We start from the raw sequence: 23,712 nt of genomic DNA on the forward strand, positions 1-23,712 counted from the left end.
CCCCAGATAGGAGCAGATCAGGCAGCATATGGCGAATTCAGCCATTTACCCCACATATTGTAATATTTCTCTCTCGCCTTCCTGGCCAGATATACAAATTTTTCATGTGCCGAAGTCTCGTTGACGAATACAATCTAGGACTGCAGATCTGGAGCTTTATTATCAAGCCATAGGGTGTGTACACACAGTGAGATTTTCTTTCGATTTTGACTACATAGTCAAAATCGCAAGAAAAGTTAGTGCAGATCGCAAGGTGAAAGTCACCTTGCGATCCCGATTCGACCCCGATGCGCGGTCCCGCCAGGTCGGCATCGCAAGAAAAGATAGACTGTGCAGGCAAGTCAATCCTTGTTAGATCGGTGTAGTATCTAGTTCATCTCACATGTCAATGACATCTCACATAAGCCAAAATCTCACATAAGCCAAAATCGTAAGCACACATAGTCCATATCTCAAGAAAAGTTAGTCAAAATCGGTGCTGCTGGGCTCCGGGGAGTTCAGGGGAAATCGCAAGTAAAAATCGAGCATAGCAAGGATCTCACCGTGTGTACACACCCATAGCCTAGCAATACATACTTTGGCCAACACATATGTATTAATTATATAGCTTCTACTGAAGGCGTCCAATATGTCGCCCTCTACAGCTGACAAAAGGAATACTGCAGATGTTAATACTGATGCAGGAATTCCAGTTGAAACCAATATCCTAACCACCCCTTTCCAGAATACTGCTACCATGGGACATGTCCAAATTAGGTGTAAAAAATTGTCATCTATACTCCCGCATTTTGGACACTTCGTTGAATACGTAGCTCCAAACGGAGACAATTATGAAAAATGTAATTTGCGGATATCTAATAGCCGTAGTGGAAAAACCAGGAGAATTCCATATCTCATCTGTAATTGGTCCCAGGTCTGCTTCCCATTTTCCCCTAAGTTTGAACGCTGTCGGTATTCTAACTGCCAGCATCCCGTCCATCGTAAATCATGCTGATCTCACCTTCAGTTATACAACTCACTTTCTTAATACAAAGCAAAGCTATGGAGATATACCTGTAGTCAAGTGATTTGCCCATGCTAAAGTAGAATCCAAATTGAGAACCATGGTTGGAATATCAAGTAAGAATAAAAAATATTAAGTACATATTAAAAGGTATTATATTTCCCAGAGTGCACTGTGTATGGGACTAGCCTGCAGAATTGAATGAAACTAGAATAGGAAACCATTTTACCACTCAGCAAGGACTGTAGTGCTGCAATACTAGATGGAACATGCACTACGGAAAAGACTAGAGGAAGGTGGGTCTTCATGTCCTTCACCTCCTCGCTCTGACTTACCATAACGTAGAAGTGTCTGAAGAGCTTGAGTTTCGCCAAGTTGATCGCAGCTGACAACAAAAGATAAAAATACACAAACGTCACTAATATGATGAGGGAAATGCATGTTGTCGGTTCATAATCTTTACCGGTACAAAGAATCAAACATGTTCTTATACTGTCTCCAATACAAAGCAGAGCCAAGACAAGACAAGACAAAGCCAAGAGCAACTCTGCCTAGATAAATATGAATTCAGGGCTGGACTGGGCCACAGGTGTACAGGGGAAACCACCAGTGAGCCCCACTGCCTGGGGGGCCAACCTTGGTTCCAGACCATACAATTGAATTATACATATGTAACATTATACTGCACATGACGATGGTGTATTTTCTACAGTGCATTGTTGTTATTAATCTGGTACATTATCATGAATACGGACTAGCAGTAATTCCCATATAGAATTATCAAGGGGCCCAGACCATGCACTCTAATGGTTAGCCAATCTATTATAATTCCAGGAGGATATGGTCAAGACACTAATGTAAAAGTTATCTGAAGGTAGAGCACCAGCTTAAGGTTCTGCTGCACTATATCTATATATGCAAAGCTAATTCTGCTGGGTAATTACAATTGACTACAACCACCAACATATTCTGCTGCACTATATCTATATGTGCAAAGCTAATTCTGCTGGGTAATTACAATTGACTACAACCACCAACATATTCTGCTGCACTATATCTATATATGCAAAGCTAATTCTGCTGGGTAATTACAATTGACTACAACCACCAACATATTCTGCTGCACTATATCTATATATGCAAAGCTAATTCTGCTGGGTAATTACAATTGACTACAACCACCAACATATTCTGCTGCACTATATCTATATATGCAAAGCTAATTTTGCTGGGTAATTACAATTGACTACAACCACCAACATATTCTGCTGCACTATATCTATATATGCAAAGCTAATTCTGCTGGGTAATTACAATTGACTACAACCACCAACATATTCTGCTGCACTATATCTATATATGCAAAGCTAATTCTGCTGGGTAATTACAATTGACTACAACCACCAACATATTCTGCTGCACTATATCTATATATGCAAAGCTAATTCTGCTGGGTAATGCAAATTGAAACATTATTGCATAGTATGTGATTTTGAAGTACTTTTTAAAGTTTTGAATGATATAGACCCAGTTTAATCTTTGTGGAATGCCTGGTTGTTATTTTTAAGGTAATTTATTGCCTGGCATTTGAGGGGGTGGGGTGTGGTTACAGATTTCAATTATTGGTTTCACTTGTAATAGTCTTCTACTTAAGTCCAATGGTGTAGGCTGTGCAAAGCCGTTTGGCTGTGCATTTATTGATCTAAGCGTGCATTTTTATCAAAGCGTGATAAAATTGACACATAACAGCAGCATTCAATCAGCGTTCAATCGAAGTGAAAAAGAAGGAAAACAGAAGCACACCAATCAAACAAAACAAAGAAAACTGAAGAACTAATAACAAATGTGAGTCACTTACTCCTCAGATCACTCACCTCCTGATTGTTGCATCTGATTAAATAGTACAGAACAACCTTACTTGGACATTTCAAAAACAAATGCTTGTATCTGTATTATTGTAATTTTGTTTTTTAAGCACAGTTGCACCAATGCAATTTTACCTGCAAACACTTAAAAAATCTAACATAATTACCATTGCTTCTTAAACCTCTCACAATCCTTTCATTTCTTACACTCCAAATACATTTCTGCACCCACTTTACCTACGCTTTTTACTCATTTCATACTAAATCTACACCCCTTGAGCCTACACTGCTTTTCTCGCCTGCATTTCTGTAATTCTTCTGCTCGGATTCCCTTACAGTCTCCTCTCCTACTTCCACTTTCCCTCAACCTATTTACCTACTTATCACTATGTAAAGGTTTTCTTCTACTCCCCACATCACTCAGTGTCTACCTAATAATGTATCTTTAGCCTTCCCCCCTAGTCTCCTACACCTCCTCCTCTCTCCCCTCCTCTGTCTCCCCTCCATCCCTCTGTTACCTTCCCCCACCTTTCCTGTTACCCCACTTTCATTCACCTCTGCCCCATGGTCCTGCTACCCCACAACTCAGCCCTGCTCCCTCCCTTCCCTGTCACCTCCCCATACCCCCATCCACATCACACTGACCTCCCTCCCTGCCCACCTCCTGCAGTTTCCCCTCCTAGCTCAGGCACCCGTACCATCACTACTCTCTCATCATCCCTGTCCTCAAAGTTAATCCCACCTCATCGCTACAGCAACCCTGAAAATCTCATTCACATCTCTCCCACTAACTCATACCCCCTATCCTGTGCCCTCTGGAATGCCAGATCTGTTTGAAACTGTCCCCACTCATGACCTTTTCATTTCCAACTCCCTCCACCTACTAGTCATTACTGAAACTTGGATTACACCCTCTGACACTACTTCTGCAGCTGCTCTCTCTGCTGGGGGCCTCACATTCACCCCCCCCCCCAGACCTGGGGGTCACCACGGGGGTGGTGTTGGGGTCCTTTTACCTTCTAGTTACTCCTACCAACTCATACCACCAGAACCATCCCTTATATTCTCTACATTTGAGGTCCACGCCATACGCCTCTTCCAACCAGTCCATCTTAGAGTAGCTGTCATTTACCGCCCCCCTGGCACTGCTTCCAAATTCATCGACAACTTTGCTTCCTGGCTTCCTCACTTCCTTTCTTCTGACATTCCCACCATTATCCTAGGCGATTTCAACATCCCTATTGACATCCCCACACAATCCCCTGCCTCTAAACTCCTTAACCTCACCTCTTCACTTGGTCTCTCCCAGTGGACCTCCTCACCCTCCCATGTGAATGGGAGCTCACTGGATCTGGTCTTCACTCACCGCTGTGATATTTCTGATTTTTCCAACTCCCCATTTCCCCTCTCTGACCACCACCTGCTCTCCTTTAACCTATCTCTCTCGACTTCCCCTTCTCTACCTCCTAAGGCTACCATCAATAAGCGTAACATTGAAGCTATTGACACCACATTCCTTTCCTCCATGTTTGACTCACTTCTCTCTCCTATTCTCTCTCATGCCCAAAATAAGCCACTTCCACATACAATGCTTCCCTTACTTCTGCTCTTGACTCAGTTGCTCCACCAACCACTATCCACCCTCGCAAATTAACACCTCAACCCTGGCACACCAAATGCACCAGATATCTGCAAAAATGCTCACGTACTGCTGAGCGACACTGGAGGAAATCACGCTCTAAGGCAGACTTCCTCCATTTCAAACTTATGCTCTCATCCTTCAGTGCTGCCCTTTCTCTTGCTAAACAGTCATACTTCAAGAACCTCATCTCCTCCCAGTCTTCCAACCCCCGGCGCCTCTTTGCCACTCTCAACTCACTTCTCTGCCCACCTCCACCTCGTCTCCCTTCCTCACTCTCTGCTCTTGACTTTGCCACTTACTTCACATCCAAAATTGACTCCATACGTCAGGACATCACATCACACCAGACCAGACCATCAGTAACCAGCCTTCTCCCATCCCTTACCAACCCTCCCCATCCCTCGCATCAACTCTGACATCTTTCGCCCATGCATCTGGAGAGGAAGTCATGGCCCTCATTCGTTCCTGTCCACTCACCACCTCCCCACTTGACCCTATCCCCTCCCGCCTCCTCTGCTACCTCTCTTCTTCTGCTTGTTCCCATCTTTCCCACCTTCTCAATCTCTCCCTCTCATCAGGCACTGTCCCCTCTGCCTTCAAGCACGCACTCATCTCTCCTATTCTTAAAAAACCTACCCTTGATCCAAACACTCTCTCCAAGTACCGACCCATCTCTCTCCTCCCTTTTGCCTCCAAACTCCTTGAGCGTATTGTCTACAACCGCCTTACTTCCTTTCTTTCCTCACACTCACTGCTTGACCCATTCCAGTCTGGTTTCAGTCCTCTCAACTCCACTGAAACTGCCCTTACAAAAGTATGCAATGACCTCCATGCTGCTAAATCTAAGGGACACTACTCTCTACTTATTCTACTTGATCTCTCTGCTGCTTTTGACACTGTGGACCATCCTCTCCTACTGCAAATCCTTCACTCCATTGGTCTGCGTGACACTGCCCTCTCGTTTGTCGTCCTACCTTTCTGACCGTTCATTCCGTCTCCTCTCATGACTCCACCTCCCCCTCACTTCCACTAACTGTAGGGGTACCCCAAGGTTCTGTCCTTGGTCCTCTGCTCTTCTCTCTCTATACGTCCTCACTAGGTAAGCTCATTAGTTCTTTTGGTTTCCAATATCATCTCTATGCTGATGACACTCAAATCTATCTTTCCTCTCCAGACCTCTCCCCTGCTCTCCTCACTCGTATCTCCAACTGTCTCTCTGCTATCTCTTCCTGGATGTCCCAGCGCTTTCTTAAACTGAACATGTCTAAGACCGAGCTGATCATCTTCCCTCCCTCCCACATAACCTCACCTCCTACAATCTCATTATCTATTGATGGCACTACTATCTCCTCTACCCCCCAAGTGTGCTGTCTTGGAGTAATCCTTGACTTCTCCCTCTCCTTCAAACCACACATTCAGCACCTCTCACAAACCTGCCGTTTTCATCTAAAAAATATTTCCAGGATCAGACCCTTTCTGACCCAGGATGCTACTAAGACTCTTATCCACTCACTGGTCATCTCCAGACTGGACTACTGTAATCTCCTCCTGACTGGCATTCCTGACAAATACCTCTCTCCACTCCAATCTATCCTCAATGCTGCTGCCCGGCTCATTTTCTTCACCAAACGCACTACGTCCACCTCTCCTCTCTTACTAGACCTTCACTGGCTCCCCTTCCCTTTCAGAATCCATTTCAAGCTTCTCACACTTGCTTACAAAGCCCTCACCCACTCCTCTCCCATCTACATCTCTGATCTTATCTCGCTTTACACTCCCACCCGTCCTCTTCGCTCTGCTAATGCTCGCCAACTCTCCTGCCTACGGATTACTTCCTCCCACTCCTACCTCCAAGATTTTTCACGTGCTGCACCACTTCTCTGGAATTCCCTCCCCCTCAGACTCTCCATAAAACTTCAAATGGGCTCTCAAGACCCACTTCTTCACCAAACCCAGCCAAATCTCAACCTAAACCTCTGTTCCACGCTCTCTATGTACCCCATCTGTCTCACACCTGTCTGTCTACCCCTCCCCTTTAGAATGTAAGCTCTCACGAGCAGGGCCCTCATCCCTCATGTGCTTACCCTTTTCTTACTTTAATAATCTTCAGCTGCACCAAATCCAGCAGTCTTCTGCCACCGGATACTTATTCCAGTGTCATCTGCTGATGTAGCTATGTTTATTTACCCTGTACTTGTCCTATAGTGTCGTCAACTGTAAGTTGCTGTTTTCCGGTTTGATTATTTGTTTATGTACTCTGTAACTGGGCGCTACGGAACCCTTGTGGCGCCATATAAATAAAGGATAATAATAATAATAATAATAATAATAATAATAATAATAATAAGGACTGGAATTCCCTGTAGGCACTGGCCTACCGAACAGAACAGGGTAATGGCACAAATTCCCAGCGGCTGCTTCCCTTCGGGCAGCTGCTCTTCCACCTGAGGAACAAGTCTTAAATTACTGAACTTGTCTGTCCTTGAGCAGGAGGTCCTTAGAAAGGAAAAAGGGTCTTTTAGTACGGACATTGAGCCACGCTGCATTTTGGTCAGTGACCCGAGGATATACATACTTGTCATGATGTCGTATTATTCTAGCCTGATCCACAAAACAGCAATGTGTTAATGTGGCCATGTATGTCTCTAGGAAACACTGAGCGGAGGGAGGAAGAGCTGGGAGCTTCTTGGACGCCGTAAGGCCATGTGGTCATTGTCTGCCCCTCATGTGATGGAAGACGCTCAAGCGTAATGCTGTACTCTAACACAGGATGAACAGCAACTAGACTTGGGGGTTGGTTGGTGAAGCAGCAGCTTGCTTCTAGGCGTGCTCAACCCCAAAATCTAAGCCAGCAATTATATTGAAAGGCAACATACAGTATGCCTTCCTTTGCTTTTAAAATAATTGCAGTTTTAATTTTCTGGGATAAGCAGCGACTTGCCTAGTAAGAACACCCCTTGTTTTTTAATCCATAGTCTTACCGAACACTACTGAAGACGCTGCAAGCTTCATATTGATTAGGGACAATGTGGTAATGTCATATAGGTAACAGATCTATAAGTGCAGTAACCCATATCAGATATTGGTTCCCATTAGTACAAAGACTATTGCTGCAGGGTGAGAGTCTGCTACTGCAGGGGATGCAGTTAAAAATAAGAATTTACTTACCGATAATTCTATTTCTCGTAGTCCGTAGTGGATGCTGGGGACTCCGTAAGGACTATGGGGAATAGCGGCTCCGCAGGAGACTGGGCACAAAAGTAAAGCTTTAGGACTACCTGGTGTGCACTGGCTCCTCCCCCTATGACCCTCCTCCAAGCCTCAGTTAGGATACTGTGCCCGGACGATCGTACACAATAAGGAAGGATTTTGAATCCCGGGTAAGACTCATACCAGCCACACCAATCACACCATATAACTTGTGATCTAAACTCAGTTAACAGCATGATAACAGAGGAGCCTCTAGAAAAGATGGCTCACTACAGCAATAACCCGATTTTTTTTTTGGTAACAATAACTATGTACCAGTATTGCAGACAATCCGCACTTGGGATGGGCGCCCAGCATCCACTACGGACTACGAGAAATAGAATTATCGGTAAGTAAATTCTTATTTTCTCTGACGTCCTAGTGGATGCTGGGGACTCCGTAAGGACTATGGGGATTATACCAAAGCTCCCAAACGGGCGGGAGAGTGCGGATGACTCTGCAGCACCAAATGAGAGAACTCCAGGTCCTCCTCAGCCAGGGTATCAAATTTGTAGAATTTTACAAACGTATTTGCTCCTGACCAAGTAACTGCTCGGCAAAGTTGTAAGGCAGAGACCCCTCGGGCAGCCGCCCAAGATGAGCCCACCTTCCTTGTGGAATGGGCTTTTACAGATTTTGTCTGTGGCAGGCCTGCCACAGAATGTGCAAGCTGAATTGTACTACAAATCCAACGAGCAATAGTCTGCTTAGAAGCAGGAGCACCCAGCTTGTTGGGTGCATACAGAATAAACAACGAGTCAGATTTTCTGACTCCAGCCGTCCTGAAAACATATATTTCCAGGGCCTTGACAACGTCTAGCAACTTGGAGTCCTCCAAGTCCCTAGTAGCCGCAGGCACCACAATAGGTTGATTCAGGTGAAACGCTGAAAACCACCTTAGGGAGAAACTGAGGACAAGTCCTCAATTCCGCCCTGTCCGAATGGAAAATCAGATAAGGGCTTTTACAGGATAAAGCCGCCAATTCTGACACGCACCTGGCCCAGGCCAGGGCCAACAGCATGAACACTTTCCATGTGAGATATTTTAACTCCACATATTTAAGTGGTTCAAACCAATGTGACTTTTGGAACCCAAAAACTACATTTAGATCCCAAGGTGCCACTGGAGGCACAAAAGGAGGCTGTATATACAGTACTCCTTTCACAAACGTCTGAACTTCAGGGACTGAAGCTAGTTCTTTTTGGAAGAAAATTGACAGGGCCGAAATTTGAACCTTAATGGACCCCCATTTCAGGCCCATAGACACTCCTGTTTGCAGGAAATGTAGGAATCGACCTAGTTGAAAATTCCTCCGTCGGGGCCTTACTGGCCTCGCACCACGCAACATATTTTCGCCAAATGCGGTGATAATGTTTTGCGGTTATATCTTTCCTGGCTTTGATCAGGATAGGAATGACTTCATCCGGAATGCCTTTCTCCTTCAGGATCCGGCGTTCAACCGCCATGCCGTCAAACGCAGTCGCGGTAAGTCTTGGAACAGACAGGGTCCTTGCTGGAGCAGGTCCCTTCTTAGAGGTAGAGGCCACGGATCCTCCGTGAGCATCTCTTGAAGTTCCGGTTACCAAGTCCTTCTTGGCCAATCCGGAGCCCGAATATAGTGCTTACTCCTCTCCATCTTATAATTCTCAGTACCTTGGGTATGAGAGGCAGAGGAGGGAACACATACACTGACTGGTACACCCACTGTGTTACCAGAGCGTCTACAGCTATTGCCGGAGGGTCCCTTGACCCGGCGCAATACTTGTCGAGTTTTATAAACATGTGGAAGACTTCTGGGTGAAGTCCCCACTTGCTGACAGTGCTATCACATGATTTTCCGCCCAGCGAAGAATCCTTGCAGCTTCTGCCATTGCCCTCCTGCTTCTTGTGTCACCCTGTCTGTTTACGTGGGTGACTGCCGTGATGTCGTCCGAATGGATCAACTCCGGGTGACCTTGAAGCAGATGTCTTGCTGAGCTTAGAGCATTGTAAATGGCCCTTAGCTTCAGGATATTTATGTGAAGTGATGTCTCCAGGCTTGACCATAAGCTCTGGAAATTCCTTCCCTGTGTGACTGCTCCCCAGCCTCGCAGGCTGGCATCCGTGGTCACCAGGACCCAGTCCTGAATGTCGAATCTGCGACCCTCTAGAAGATGAGCACTCTGCAACCACCACAGGAGAGACACCCTTGTGCTTGGTGACAGGGTTATCCGCTGATGCATCTGAAGATGCGACCCGGACCATTTGTCCAGCAGGTCCCACTGGAAAGTTCTTGCGTGGAATCTGCTGAATGGGATTGCTTCGTAGGAAGCCACCATTTTTCCCAGAACCCTTTCATTGATGTACTGAGACTTGGCTCGGTTATAGGAGGTTCCCGACTAGCTCGGATAACTCCCTGACTTTCTCCTCCGGGAGAAACACCTTTTTCTGGACTGTGTCCAGGATCATCCCTAGGAACAGACGACGAGTCGTCGGAATCAGCTGCGATTTTGGAATATTGAGAATCCAATCGTGCTGCCGCAACACTACCTGAGATAGTGCTACACCGACCTCCAACTGTTCCCTGGATCTTACCCTTATCAGGGAATCGTCCAAGTAAGGGATAACAAATTCCCTTCCTTCGAAGGAGTATCATCATTTCGGCCATTACCTTGGTAAAGACCCGGGGTGCCGTGGACCATCCATACGGCAGCGTCTGAAACTGATAGTGACAGTTCTGTACCATAAACCTGAGGTACCCTTGGTGAGAAGGGTAAATTGGGACATGAAGGTAAGCATCCTTGATGTCCCGAGACATCATGTAGTCCCCTTCTTCCAGGTTCGCAATCACTGCTCTGAGTGACTCAATCTTGAATTTGAACCTCCGTATGTAAGTGTTCAACATTTTAGATTTAGAATCGGTCTCACCGAGCCGTCCGGCTTCGGTACCACAACAGTGTGGAATAATACCCCGTTCCCTGTTGCAGGAGGGGTACCTTGATTATCACCTGCTGGGAATACAGCTTGTGAATGGCTTCCAAAACTGCCTCCCTGTCAGAAGGAGACATCGGTAAAGCCGACTTTAGGAAACGGCGAGGGGGAGACGTCTCGAATTCCAATTTGTACCCCTGAGATATCACCTGAAGGATCCAGGGGTCTACTTGCGAGTGAGCCCACTGCGCGCTGAAATTCATTGAGACGGGCCCCCACCGTGCCTGATTCTGCTTGTAAAGCCCCAGCGTCATACTGAGGGCTTGGCAGAGGCGGGAGAGGGCTTCTGTTCCTGGGAACTGGCTGATTTCTGCAGCCTTTTTCCTCTCCCTCTGTCACGGGGCAGAAATGAGGAACCTTTTGCCCGCTTGCCCACGAAAAGACTGCGCCTGATAATACGGCGTCTTTTATGTTGAGGCGACCTGGGGTACAAACGTGGATTTCCCAGCTGTTGCCGTGGCCACCAGGTCTGAAAGACCGACCCCAAATAACTCCTCCCCTTAATAAGGCAATACTTCCAAATGCCGTTTGGAATCCGCATCACCTGACCACTGTCGTGTCCATAACCCTCTACTGGCAGAAATGGACAACGCACTTAGACTTGATGCCAGTCGGCAAATATTCCACTGTGCATCACGCATATATAGAAATGCATCTTTTAAATGCTCTATAGGCAATAATATACTGTCCCTATCTAGGGTATCAATATTTTCAGTCAGGGAATCCGACCACGCCAACCCAGCACTGCACATCCAGGCTGAGGCGATTGCTGGTCGCAGTATAACACCAGTATGTCTGTAAATACATTTTAGGATACCCTCCTGCTTTCTATCAGCATGATCCTTAAGGGCGGCCATCTCAGGAGAGGGTAGAGCCCTTGTTCTTACAAGCGTGTGAGCGCTTTATCCACCCTAGGGGGTGTTTCCCAACGAACCCTAACCTCTGGCGGGAAAGGATATAATGCCAATAACATTTTAGAAATTATCAGTTGTTATCGGGGGAAACCCACGCATCATCACACACCTCATTTAATTTCTCAGATTCAGGAAAACTACAGGTAGTTTTTCCTCACCGAACATAATACCCCTTTTTGGTGGTACTCGTATTATCAGAAATGTGTAAAACATTTTTCATTGCCTCAATCATGTAACGTGTGGCCCTACTGGAAGTCACATTTGTCTCTTCACCGTCGACACTGGAGTCAGTATCCGTGTCGGCGTCTATATCTGCCATCTGAGGTAACGGGCGCTTTAGAGCCCCTGACGGCCTATGAGACGTCTGGACAGGCACAAGCTGAGTAGCCGGCTGTCTCATGTCAACCACTGTCTTTTATACAGAGCTGACACTGTCACGTAATTCCTTCCAACAGTTCATCCACTCAGGTGTCGACCCCCTAGGGGGTGACATCACTATTACAGGCAATCTGCTCCGTCTCCACATTATTTTTCTCCTCATACATGTCGACACAAACGTACCGACACACAGCACACACACAGGGAATGCTCTGATAGAGGACAGGACCCCACTAGCCCTTTGGGGAGACAGAGGGAGAGTTTGTCAGCACACACCAGAGCGCTATATATATACAGGGATAACCTTATATAAGTGTTTTTCCCCTTATAGCTGCTGTATTTTTAATACTGCGCGTAATTAGTGCCCCCCTCTCTTTTTTAACCCTTTCTGTAGTGTAGTGACTGCAGGGGAGAGCTAGGGAGCTTCCCTCCAACTGAGCTGTGAGGGAAAATGGCGCCAGTGTGCTGAGGAGATAGGCTCCGCCCCCTTCTCGGTGGCCTTATCTCCCGTTTTTCTGTGTATTCTGGCAGGGGTTAAATTCATCCATATAGCCCAGGAGCTATATGTGATGCATTTTTTGCCATCCAAGGTGTTTTTATTGCGTCTCAGGGCGCCCCCCCCCCCAGCGCCCTGCACCCTCAGTGACCGGAGTGTGAAGTGTGCTGAGAGCAATGGCGCACAGCTGCAGTGCTGTGCGCTACCTTGTTGAAGACAGTACGTCTTCTGCCGCCGATTTTCCGGACCTCTTCTGTCTTCTGGCTCTGTAAGGGGGCCGGCGGCGCGGCTCTGGGACCTATCCATGGCTGGGCCTGTGATCGGTCCCTCTGGAGCTAATGTCCAGTAGCCTAAATAGCCCAATCCACTCTGCACACAGGTGAGTTCGCTTCTTCTCCCCTTAGTCCCTCGATGCAGTGAGCCTGTTGCCAGCAGGTCTCACTGAACATAAAAAACCTAAAACTAAACTTTTCACTAAGCAGCTCAGGAGAGCCACCTAGTGTGCACCCTTCTCGTTCGGGCACAAAAATCTAACTGAGGCTTGGAGGAGGGTCATGGGGGGAGGAGCCAGTGCACACCAGGTAGTCCTAAAGCTTTACTTTTGTGCCCAGTCTCCTGCGGAGCCGCTATTCCCCATAGTCCTTGCGGAGTCCCCAGCATCCACTAGGACGTCAGAGAAATGCCAGCTGTCGGGATCCCAGCGTTTAGGAGACCGACGCAGGAATCCTGCCCAGCATACCCACTCAGTTGGTGGATCCACGCCACCAACAGAGTGGGACCAGAGCCTGTGGTAAGCGAAGTGAGCCACCAGGCCCAAAGCATGGCAAGCGCAGCGAGCACGTGAGGGGCCTCGCTGACATGCTGCCGGGGTTCCGACACACAGGACGCCACTGGCAGTATATAGACAACCGGCATCCCATCTGCCAGGAATTCATACCGGACCCATCTGCAGCATGCCAGGAACTTTCCCTCATTATCTGAATAATCACTGAGTTCTGATTATTCCAGTGTCATGTCCACTGATGCAGGAATATGTATAGGTCTTGCACTTGTCCTACATTGTCTTGTACTCTTGTTTTGCCCATTTGTTTATATACTTTGTTAGGCGCTGCAGAACCCTTGTGCACCACATAAATAAAGGAGAATAATAATAATGGAATCGCTGTGTTTATTCGAAAAGCTTTTGTACCGTCAAAATTAACGGACACTACTGTAAATTAACACATTTTGAGAGTTAGACCCGACTACTGTGGCCTGCAGAAAAGAGACTGCTTACAGCTGCGATAAGGTCTCAGAGATCTTCATTGGCCACAAATATTGTGGCTGCTTCAGTGTGCGGAAGTGTGTGCGATATGACATATCATCTGCTTAATGTTGTCGTTACTATTGTTTCTTAAGGACTACCACTGCATATAATAAATTCTCTCAGCACTATGCTATAGAATTTGCACTATAGAGCTACAATATCCTTTATACTGTTATATTACTTGGTAAATGTTGATGCATCCAATGTTAAAGGAAAGAAGAACTACAGACAGAGCGATGGTGGTACTCAGGAAAATGGGAGTGAGGGGCTGAAGGTGATCAGAGGAAAAAGCTGGGAATACACTAAGGGGTATATGCAATTCACGGCGAATCGCGGCAAATTATCGCCGTTTTTAAATTCGACACAATTCGACAGGAATTCCGGCAGGTGGCTGCCGGAATTCACCATATTCAATGAAAAACGGATTCGACAGTCCCGCGGGCGAAAAACGGCCAATTTGCCGGATTTTGCCGCGATTTAAAAAAAACGGGAAAAAACGGGAAAGACACGGAAAAAAAATGGCGTGGGGTCCCCCCTCCAAAGCATAACCAGCCTCGGGCTCTTCGGGCTCTGCGCCTGGTGCTGGTGCAAAAAATACGGGGGACAAAAAGAGTAGGGGTCCCCCGTATTTTTTACACCAGCATCGGGCTCCACTAGCTGGACAGATAATGCCACAGCCGGGGGTCACTTTTATGCAGTGCCCCGCGGCCGTGGCATTAAATATCCAACTAGTCACCCCTGGCCGGGGTACCCTGGGGGAGTGGGGACCCCTTCAATCAAGGGGTCCCCCCCCCAGCCACCCAAGGGCCAGGGGTGAAGCCCGAGGCTGTCCCCCCCATCCAATGGCTGCGGATGGGAGGCTGATAGCCTAGAGTAAAATGACAAGAATATTTTTTCCAGAAGAACTACAAGTCCCAGCAAGCCTCCCCCGCAAGCTGGTACTTGGAGAACCACAAGTACCAGCATGCGGGAGAAAAACGGGCCCGCTGGTACCTGTAGTTCTACTGAAAAAAAAATACCCAAATAAAAACAGGACACAGACACCGTGACAGTAAAACTTTATTACACACTGCCGACACACACATACTTACCTATGTTGACACGCCGACTGCCACGGTCTCCGACGATCCGAGGGTACCTGTGAAAAAAATTATACTCACCTTCCAGCGTCCAGAGGTACATCCACGTCCAGAGATACATCCACGTACTTGGCAAAAAAAGAAAACGGACACACGGACCACCGGACTGAAAGGGGTCCCATGCTGACACGAGACCCCTTACCCCGAATGCCGGGACACCACGTGACTCCTGTCACTGAAGTCCCTTCAGCCAATCAGGAAGCGCTACTTCCGTGGCGCTCACCTGATTGGCTGTGCGCTGTCTGTGCTGTGACAGCGCATCGCACAGCTCCGTCCATTATATTCAATGGTGGGAACTTAGCGGCTAGCGGTGAGGTCACCCGCCGGTCAGCGGCTGACCGCGGGTAACCCCACCGCTGACGGCAAAGTTCCCACCATTGAAACTAATGGACCGAGCTGTGCGATGCGCTGTCACAGCGCACAGCCAATCAGGTGAGCGCCACGGAAGTAGCGCTTCCTGATTGGCTGAAGGGACTTCAGTGACAGGAGTCACGTGATGTCCCGGCATTCGTGGAAAGGGGTCTCATGTGAAAGCATGGGACCCCTTTCAGTCCGGCATGGAACGGGTGTTCGTTTTGTTTTTTTAACAAGTTCGTGGATTATCTCTGGACGTGGATGTACCTCTGGACGCTGGAAGGTGAGTATAATTGTTTTCACAGGTACCCTCGGATCGTCGGAGACCGTGGCAGTCGGCGTGTCAACATAGATAAGTATGTGTGTGTCGGCAGTGTGTAATAAAGTTTTACTTGTCACGGTGTGTGTGTCCTGTTTTTATTTGGGTATTTTTTTCCCAGTAGAACTACAGGTACCAGCGGGCCCGGTTTTCTCCCGCATGCTGGTACTTGTGGTTCGCCAAGTACCAGCTTGCGGGGGAGGCTTGCTGGGACTTGTAGTACTGCTGGAAAAAACAATATTCTTGTCATTTTACTCAAGGCTGTTCAATAAAAGAAGATTTATACAATACCAGAGTTGCGCAGTAAAACAAAAGAAGCCGCCCAGACACACTGTTCAGTTAGGGACAAAACACCAATTCCCAATATGACATGAAGAAAAAAATGGTGAACAAAGTGTCGCTGGCGCTAGATCCGTATGGATGTGTGAGGAACCCCAATAAGGGGGTTCTATATCCCTGAATGGGGATTTAATCCTTCAAATGATATGTAGTAACTCAATAACAATGGATTTAAAATACATATAAATATTTATTGTTAAAAACATACAATACGTGAATACTGAACGTGCATGGTAACCATGGACAATCCAAGAAGGTGACTTGTGCTGTTTTTCTTTTTAAACCACAAAAAGTATTCTCACCCTTTTACTGTGGTGCGGTGGGCTAGCTTATGAAATAAGCTGGTATGGTCCTGGGCTGAATCAGCCTAGCACCACCGCAGAAGATTTATCAGCATGGATTCACCTCCAGTTCACATGTGCTTCTCCTCAGTCCAAAAACAACGCGTTTCGGTTCCACAGAACCTTTCTCAAGATTTGGATCTAAAATTGGATCCAAATCTTGAGAAAGGTTCTGTGGAACCGAAACGCGTTGTTTTTGGACTGAGGAGAAGCACATGTGAACTGGAGGTGAATCCATGCTGATAAATCTTCTGCGGTGGTGCTAGGCTGATTCAGCCCAGGACCATACCAGCTTATTTCATAAGCTAGCCCACCGCACCACAGTAAAAGGGTGAGAATACTTTTTGTGGTTTAAAAAGAAAAACAGCACAAGTCACCTTCTTGGATTGTCCATGGTTACCATGCACGTTCAGTATTCACGTATTGTATGTTTTTAACAATAAATATTTATATGTATTTTAAATCCATTGTTATTGAGTTACTACCTATCATTTGAAGGATTAAATCCCCATTCAGGGATATAGAACCCCCTTATTGGGGTTCCTCACACATCCATACGGATCTAGCGCCAGCGACACTTTGTTCATTTTTTTTTTTCTTCATTTTACTCAAGGCTATCAGCCTCCCATCCGCAGCCTTTGGATGGGGGGGACAGCCTCGGGCTTCACCCCTGGCCCTTGGGTGGCTGGGGGGGGGGACCCCTTGATTTAAGGGGTCCCCACTCCCCCAGGGTACCCCGGCCAGGGGTGACTAGTTGGATATTTAATGCCACGGCCGCAGGGCACTGTATAAAAGTGACCCCCGGCTGTGGCATTATCTGTCCAGCTAGTGGAGCCCGATGCTGGTGTGAAAAATACGGGGGACCCCTGCTCGTTTTGTCCCCCGTATTTTTTGCACCAGCACCAGGCGCAGAGCCCGGTGCTGGTTTTAAAAATACGGGGGATCCCTGCCCAATTTTTCCCCGCATTTTTAGAACCAGGACCAGCTCGAAGAGCCCGAGGCTGGTTATGCTTTGGAGGGGGGACCCCACGCCATTTTTTTTTTAATTTTACCGTTCCAGCAATAAAAAAATAAATAAAAAAAAATAATATTTTTAAAAATATATAAATAATACTTGTGCCTCCAAAAAAAAAAAAAAAAAGTACCTAATCCCTTCTAATATAAATAGATATGCTATTCCCCCCAAAAAAAACATGTTTAAATTTTTTTTTATTGTTTTCACCCTCCAAAGTGTGGCGGATTGAAAATGACGAATTTACTGTCTAAAAGCACTACTGTCGAATTTCCAAACTTGAATTGAATATGCTTTTGTCGAATTGCAGCACTTGTATCATTGCAGAAAAGTCGAATTTGCAAAAAGTCGAATTTCAAAAAGTCGAATTTTGAAAGTCCGTTTTTTTGACGGAAAGCACTGAATTGCATTGACGAATTATTTTTTTTGGCGAAAATGACCCGAAATTCGACAATTTCGGGAATTCGACCGCAATTGCATATACCCCTAAATGATCATCCTTCCAACCAGTAATGATTATCAGCCAACTAGTAAATGAACTATTTTAACAGAAATAGGCAGACACTGACTAATATTGTATACAATACAGTGACTACTCCCAATTGGAAACTCTGGATAAAACATGCTGAGTATTGTAGTTTATCCAAATTGAAGGCTACTATGGCTGTATTATTTATCTAGTGGTGCTGTATATTGGGGCAGATGTATTAATCCTGGAGAAAGCATAAAGAAGTGATAAAGCAGTGATAAGTACAAGGTGATAACGCACCAGCCAATCAACTCATCACTGTCAATTTACATATTGGAGCCAATTGGCTGGTGCGTTCTCACCTTGTACTTATCACTGCTTTATCACTTCTTTATCCCTTCTCCAGGCTTAATACATCTGCCCCATTATGTGGAATATGCAAACTACTTCTGAGAGATACACACAGAACTGCTACACATGTGGAACATGTCCCACCACTATCCATAGCCCCTAAACTCAAGACAGGATGTGTCAGCGCCAGATATGGCCAATGACCAGGGGGTAAACTGACTAAAGCTTCTAAAACAGAGAATTGGTGATGTTGCTCATAACAACCAATTATATACGGTGTATCATTTCCCCATTTCCTTTTAGAAAATGATAGACAGCATCTGATTGGTTGCTGTGTGCAACATCACCAATTCTGTTTTAGAAGCTTTAGTAAATTTACCCCCAGGTACAGACACATGCTTCTCTTACAATACTGATACAGCCCCCCCTAATACTGTACAACAGGCAATCACAGCTCTCCCTCTAATGACTAAAGTATACAACTTACAGACAATGCAGCTCACTTGCAATTACGTCCCCTCCTACAAGGGTAATTAATTACTGAAGGCAGAATGGGCAGCAAGGAACCTGACAGCGGTTGTTAGCGGGTGAGAGGAAGGAAGAGTAATTCTCAGGAAGGTTAGAAATAGTTTGAAACGCTAAATTCAAATTGAGTTCTTAACAAGCACCTGTCACTTCTGCTAACAGACAGATACTTCCGCAGTGAATGGAACTGATTGCTGCAAAATTAAGAGTGGGAAGGGGCTAATAAACACCAAAGACAGGTCTGCACAGCTGACATCCTTAGTATAGGATACCCTCTTCCCTGTGTTTGAGACGCGTCTTCATTTCCGATATTCTCACGTTTCAGAAGGTATCATCCGACCCCAATATGTACATAGCTGATGTTACCACTTTGACTGCCAAAAATCCACTGTGTTGATCCCAATTGGGATTTCAGAAGTATCCTGAATGGCCCATCGTCCGCATAGCCTCTGAACTTTGGAGATTTTTGTAGGTTTAAATTAATTTTAGCCCTGATTTTAATAAAAATAGGATTTTGGTACTTACCAGGTAAATCCTTTTCTTTGAATCCATAGGGGGCACTGGAGTACTCTTGGGATATGGACGGCTTCCACCGGAAGAAGGCACTGAATAAATTAATTTTGAGACTACTCCTCCCCTCCATATCCTCGAGCACCTCAGTGTTTTTTACTGAGCCGAACAGGATCGATAGAGAGATTGACAAAAGGAGAATTACATATAACATCACGGACAACAATAAAGTTGACACATAACGTAACTGACAACTAAACAGTTGACACCATAACCGATTAACATTTGTTAAATTTAAACCAGTCGTGAAAGTGTGTTACCATAAGAACCACTGAACTTACTCTAAAACAGGTAAACTGCTCTGGGTGGGCGTCCAGTGCCCCCTATGGATTCAAAGAAAAGGATTTACCTGGTAAGTACCAAAATCCTATTTTCTTTTTCATCCACTAGGGGTCACTGGAGTACTCTTGGGATGTACCAAAGTTTCCCCCGTGGGCGGGAGAGCTGTTTGGCACCTGTAACACCAGGCGGCCAAAGCTAGATGCTGGTGCCGCAAACGTATCAAACTTGTAAAAGCGCACAAACGTGTGCACTGAAGACCAAGTAGCCGCACGGCAAAGCTGTGTCGTAGAAGCCCCACGACTCGCTGCCCATGACGTTCCCACAGAACGTGTGGAATGAGCTGTTACTGATGTAGGTGGCTGTAACCTAGCATGAAGGTAAGCCTGACGTATGGTCAGTCTAATCCATCTGGATAAGGTCTGCTTAGAGGCTGGCCAACCCCTCTTGGCCGCATCATAGAGAACAAACAACGTATCCGTCTTACGAACTGTAGACGTTCGGGATACATAAACGCGTAAAGCGCGAACCACATCCAACGTTCCAGAATTTTCTGTTAATACCGGAACTACTATTGGTTGATTGATGTGAAAAGACGACACTACCTTTGGTAGGAAAGCGGGATTCGTCCGAAGTTCCGCTCTGTCATCATGAAAAACTAAATACGGTGACTTGCACGACAAGGCACCTAAATCTGAAACACGCCTTGCCGAAGCTAAGGCTAAAAGAAAAATCGTTTTCCAAGTGAGAAATTTAATATCCACTTGTTGTAAGGGTTCAAAGTAAAAGGACTGTAAGAAATCTAAAACCAGATTCAAGTCCCATGGCGCTGTAGGTGGAATGAATGGAGAACTCTCAGTACACCCTGCAGAAACGTATGTACCGACGGCAACAAAGCCAATTTCCTTTGAAAGTAAATTGACAATGCAGATACCTGCACCTTTAGTGTGGATAGACGTAGTCCTCCATCTAACCCCATCTGTAGAAATAACAAAAGACGGGATAATTTGAAAGATGATGTCGGAAACTTCCGAGCTTCACACCAACCTATATAAGTACGCCAGATTCTGTAATAATGAGCTGCCGTAACCGGCTTCCTAGCTCGTACCATGGTTGGTATAACAGACTCAGGAATGCCCTCTCTTCTTAAGATGGCCTTTTCAACAGCCACCCCGTCAAACGCAGCCGCGCTAAATCGGGGTAAAGGAACGGACCCTGTTGTAACAGGTCCGGACGTAGTGGGAGTGGCCAAGGATCGTCTGCGAGTAGTCCGAGGAGATCCGAGAACCAAGTTCTCCGAGGCCAATGAGGCGCTATTAGTATGACTGTGACGGACCCTCTCTTGATCCGTTTTAGTAACAGCGAGAGCAGCGGAAACGGTGGAAACAGGTACACGAGGCTGTACGGCCACGCGGCTGTGAGAGCATCCACCGCCACTGCCTTTGGATCTCTCGTTCTGGACACATATCGTGACACTTGATGATTGTGGCGGGATGCCATCAGATCCACCTGAGGGTAACCCCACCTCTGGACCAACATCTGAAACACTTCTGGATTTAATGCCCACTCTCCTGGATGAAAATCCCGACGACTGAGAAAATCTGCCTCCCAGTTGTCCACTCCCGGAATGAACACTGCCGACAATATCACCTGGTGATATTCGGCCCACCTGAGGATCCGAGCTACTTCCCGCATTGCCATGCGGCTTCTCGTTCCTCCTTGTTTGTTTATGTATGCGACCGCCGTCGCATTGTCTGACTGCACCTGAACAGTCTGAAAACGAAACATGTGCACTGCTTGTCTTAGCGCATTGTAAATCGCCCGGAGTTCCAGGACATTTATAGATAGCAATCTTTCGTGATCTGCCCAGAGGCCCTGGAGCCGATAACTCTGAACTACAGCTCCCCAACCTCTGAGACTCGCGTCTGTTGTAAGAATTATCCAATTCCAGACGCCGAACCGTCTCCCTGCAGATAGATTGTGTATCTTTAGCCACCAGAGAAGAGACACCCTGACCTGTGGCGACAATCTCACCCTGTGGTGAATCTGCAGATGTGAGCCCGAGCACTGTGCTAGCACCTCCAGTTGAAAAGGACGTGAGTGAAATCTTCCGAACTGAAGCGCTTCGAAAGCCGCCACCATTGTGCCTAAAAGGCGAATGCACAAATGTACTGAGACTGTGCGTGGCTTGAGCACTAATTGTACCAGATGACGAATGACCTGTACTTTCTGTTGTGGTAGGTAAATTTTTTGATTTACTGTATCGAAAATCATCCCTAGGAATTGAAGTCGTTGAGACGGAATTAGATGTGATTTCTTGAAACTGACTATCCAACCGTGCTGAACTAGTACATTGTACGTTAGCAACGCATGCTGGAGAAGCATCTGTTGAGACGGAGCCTTGATGAGTAGATCGTCCAAATACGGAACAATTATTACTCCTAGGGATCTGAGATGAGCTATCATCACGGACATCACCTTGGTGAATACCCGAGGCGCTGATGAGAGGCCAAACGGCAGAGCCTGAAACTGGTAGTGGTCTCGTCTTATTGCAAACCTTAAGAAACTCTGATGAGGTGGCCAAATCGGAATGTGTAAGTACGCATCTTTGAGATCCAGCGCAATCATGAATTCCTGTGGCTCTAAACCTGCAATTACTGACCTGAGAGATTCCATCTTGAATCTGTAGTAAGTGACGTATTGATTGAGACCCTTTAGGTTCAATATTGGCCTGACTGAGCCATCTGGCTTTGGTACCACAAACAGACTGGAATAATAACCCTGCCCCTGTTCTTGCACAGGGACCGGAATCACAACTGCAGCATTCAGCAGAGACTGAATGGCAACCTGCAGAACTGCCTTCTTGTCGTCCGACACAGGCAGTCCTGTCTTGAAAAACCTCCTTGACGGAAGACAATCGAACTCTATTTTGTAACCCTCTAACACTAAATTGCGGATCCACCCATCTGTGGACGTCTGAAGCCACGCCCCCTGAAAGCTCTGAAGGCGTGCTCCCACAATTGGAGATCCGAGATGGGCTGGGAGCCCGTCATGCCACTGGCTTGTTAGTGGTCTTAGCGTCTTGACGACGTGCATTGGATTGTTGGGCACCACGTCCCCGACCTCTTCTACCAAGCGTGACCGCTCCTGTGCCCCGCCCACGAAAGGGCTGAGTTCTAAAGGATTTGAACGCCGGACCAGAATATTTCCGTTTAGGTACAGTTGTAGGTGATGGAAGAAACACAGACTTTCCTCCCGTAGCCTCAGAAATCCATCTGTCCAATTCAGGACCGAAAAGCTTCTCGCCACCGTAAGGTAATGCCTCTATACCTTTTTTAACCTCCGCTTGCCAAGAACGTAGCCAAAGTGCTCGTCGTGCTGTGACTAGCGATGAAGAAAGGCGAGAAGTAAGCTGACAGACGTCAGTAGAAGCTGTACATAGATATTCAGCAGCTTCCCAGATTTGATCCGCGAGAAGTATAAGATGATCATCCTGTAGAGCCGACTTGAGCTCTTTTATCCATACCATTAATGCTTTAGTAACCCAAATGCCAACCAACCCAGGTCTCAGCAGCACTCCTGCTGCTGTATACATGGACTTTAGCATAGATTCTATTTTACGATCTGCAGGGTCTTTAAGCGTAGTAGCAGTTGGTACTGGTATGGTTAACTTCCTTGTAAGTTTAGATACGGACGAATCCACCAAAGGTGGGTTCTCCCATGTAGCTGTCATGGACTCTGGAAACGGGTAACTCGATTTAAATCTACGAGGTATAGAAAACCGTTTATCCGGATTCTTCCGTGTTTCCAGTAACATTTTATTAAGAGATTCCGAAACAGGAAAACACATCGGAGATCTCTGTCGTTTAGTAAAGACTACTTCATCATTCGTCAGAGGCTCCTCAGTTTCCGTAAACTCCAGCGACTGACGCACTGCTCTGATGAGATTATCAATGCCTGGGCTGTCAAAATCGTCACTGTCTGACTGTTGGTCTATTTCGCCCTCCTCATACTCATGTTCAGTGAGGTCTAGTATCCCAGAGACTGGAGAATTATTAGGAAAAGGAAACTTATCCTTTCCACCCAAGGTGGACTTTTGACCAGATTGAGACTCCTCTGGTAACTCAAGCGGTCTCCTCTTAAACTCAGATCTTGCCGCCTCCCGCTCTTCACGAGAGGCGGCCAATTCT

The 23,712-nt window shown here is 46.5% G+C and overlaps 1 protein-coding gene across 1 annotated transcript in view; it reads right to left on the reverse strand.

Moving 5' to 3' along the window:
- The window catches only part of GPR107 (G protein-coupled receptor 107), a 206,719-nt gene that overhangs the window by 14,844 nt on the left and 168,163 nt on the right, over window positions 1–23,712 (reverse strand). Inside the window, exon 15 of the mRNA XM_063936684.1 lies at window positions 1,339–1,388. Within this exon, the coding sequence (XP_063792754.1) occupies window positions 1,339–1,388 (50 nt within the window). The remainder of the gene's footprint in view (window positions 1–1,338; window positions 1,389–23,712) is intronic.

Source organism: Pseudophryne corroboree, chromosome 8 (assembly GCF_028390025.1).
Source record: "Pseudophryne corroboree isolate aPseCor3 chromosome 8, aPseCor3.hap2, whole genome shotgun sequence".
NCBI lineage: Eukaryota > Metazoa > Chordata > Amphibia > Anura > Myobatrachidae > Pseudophryne > Pseudophryne corroboree.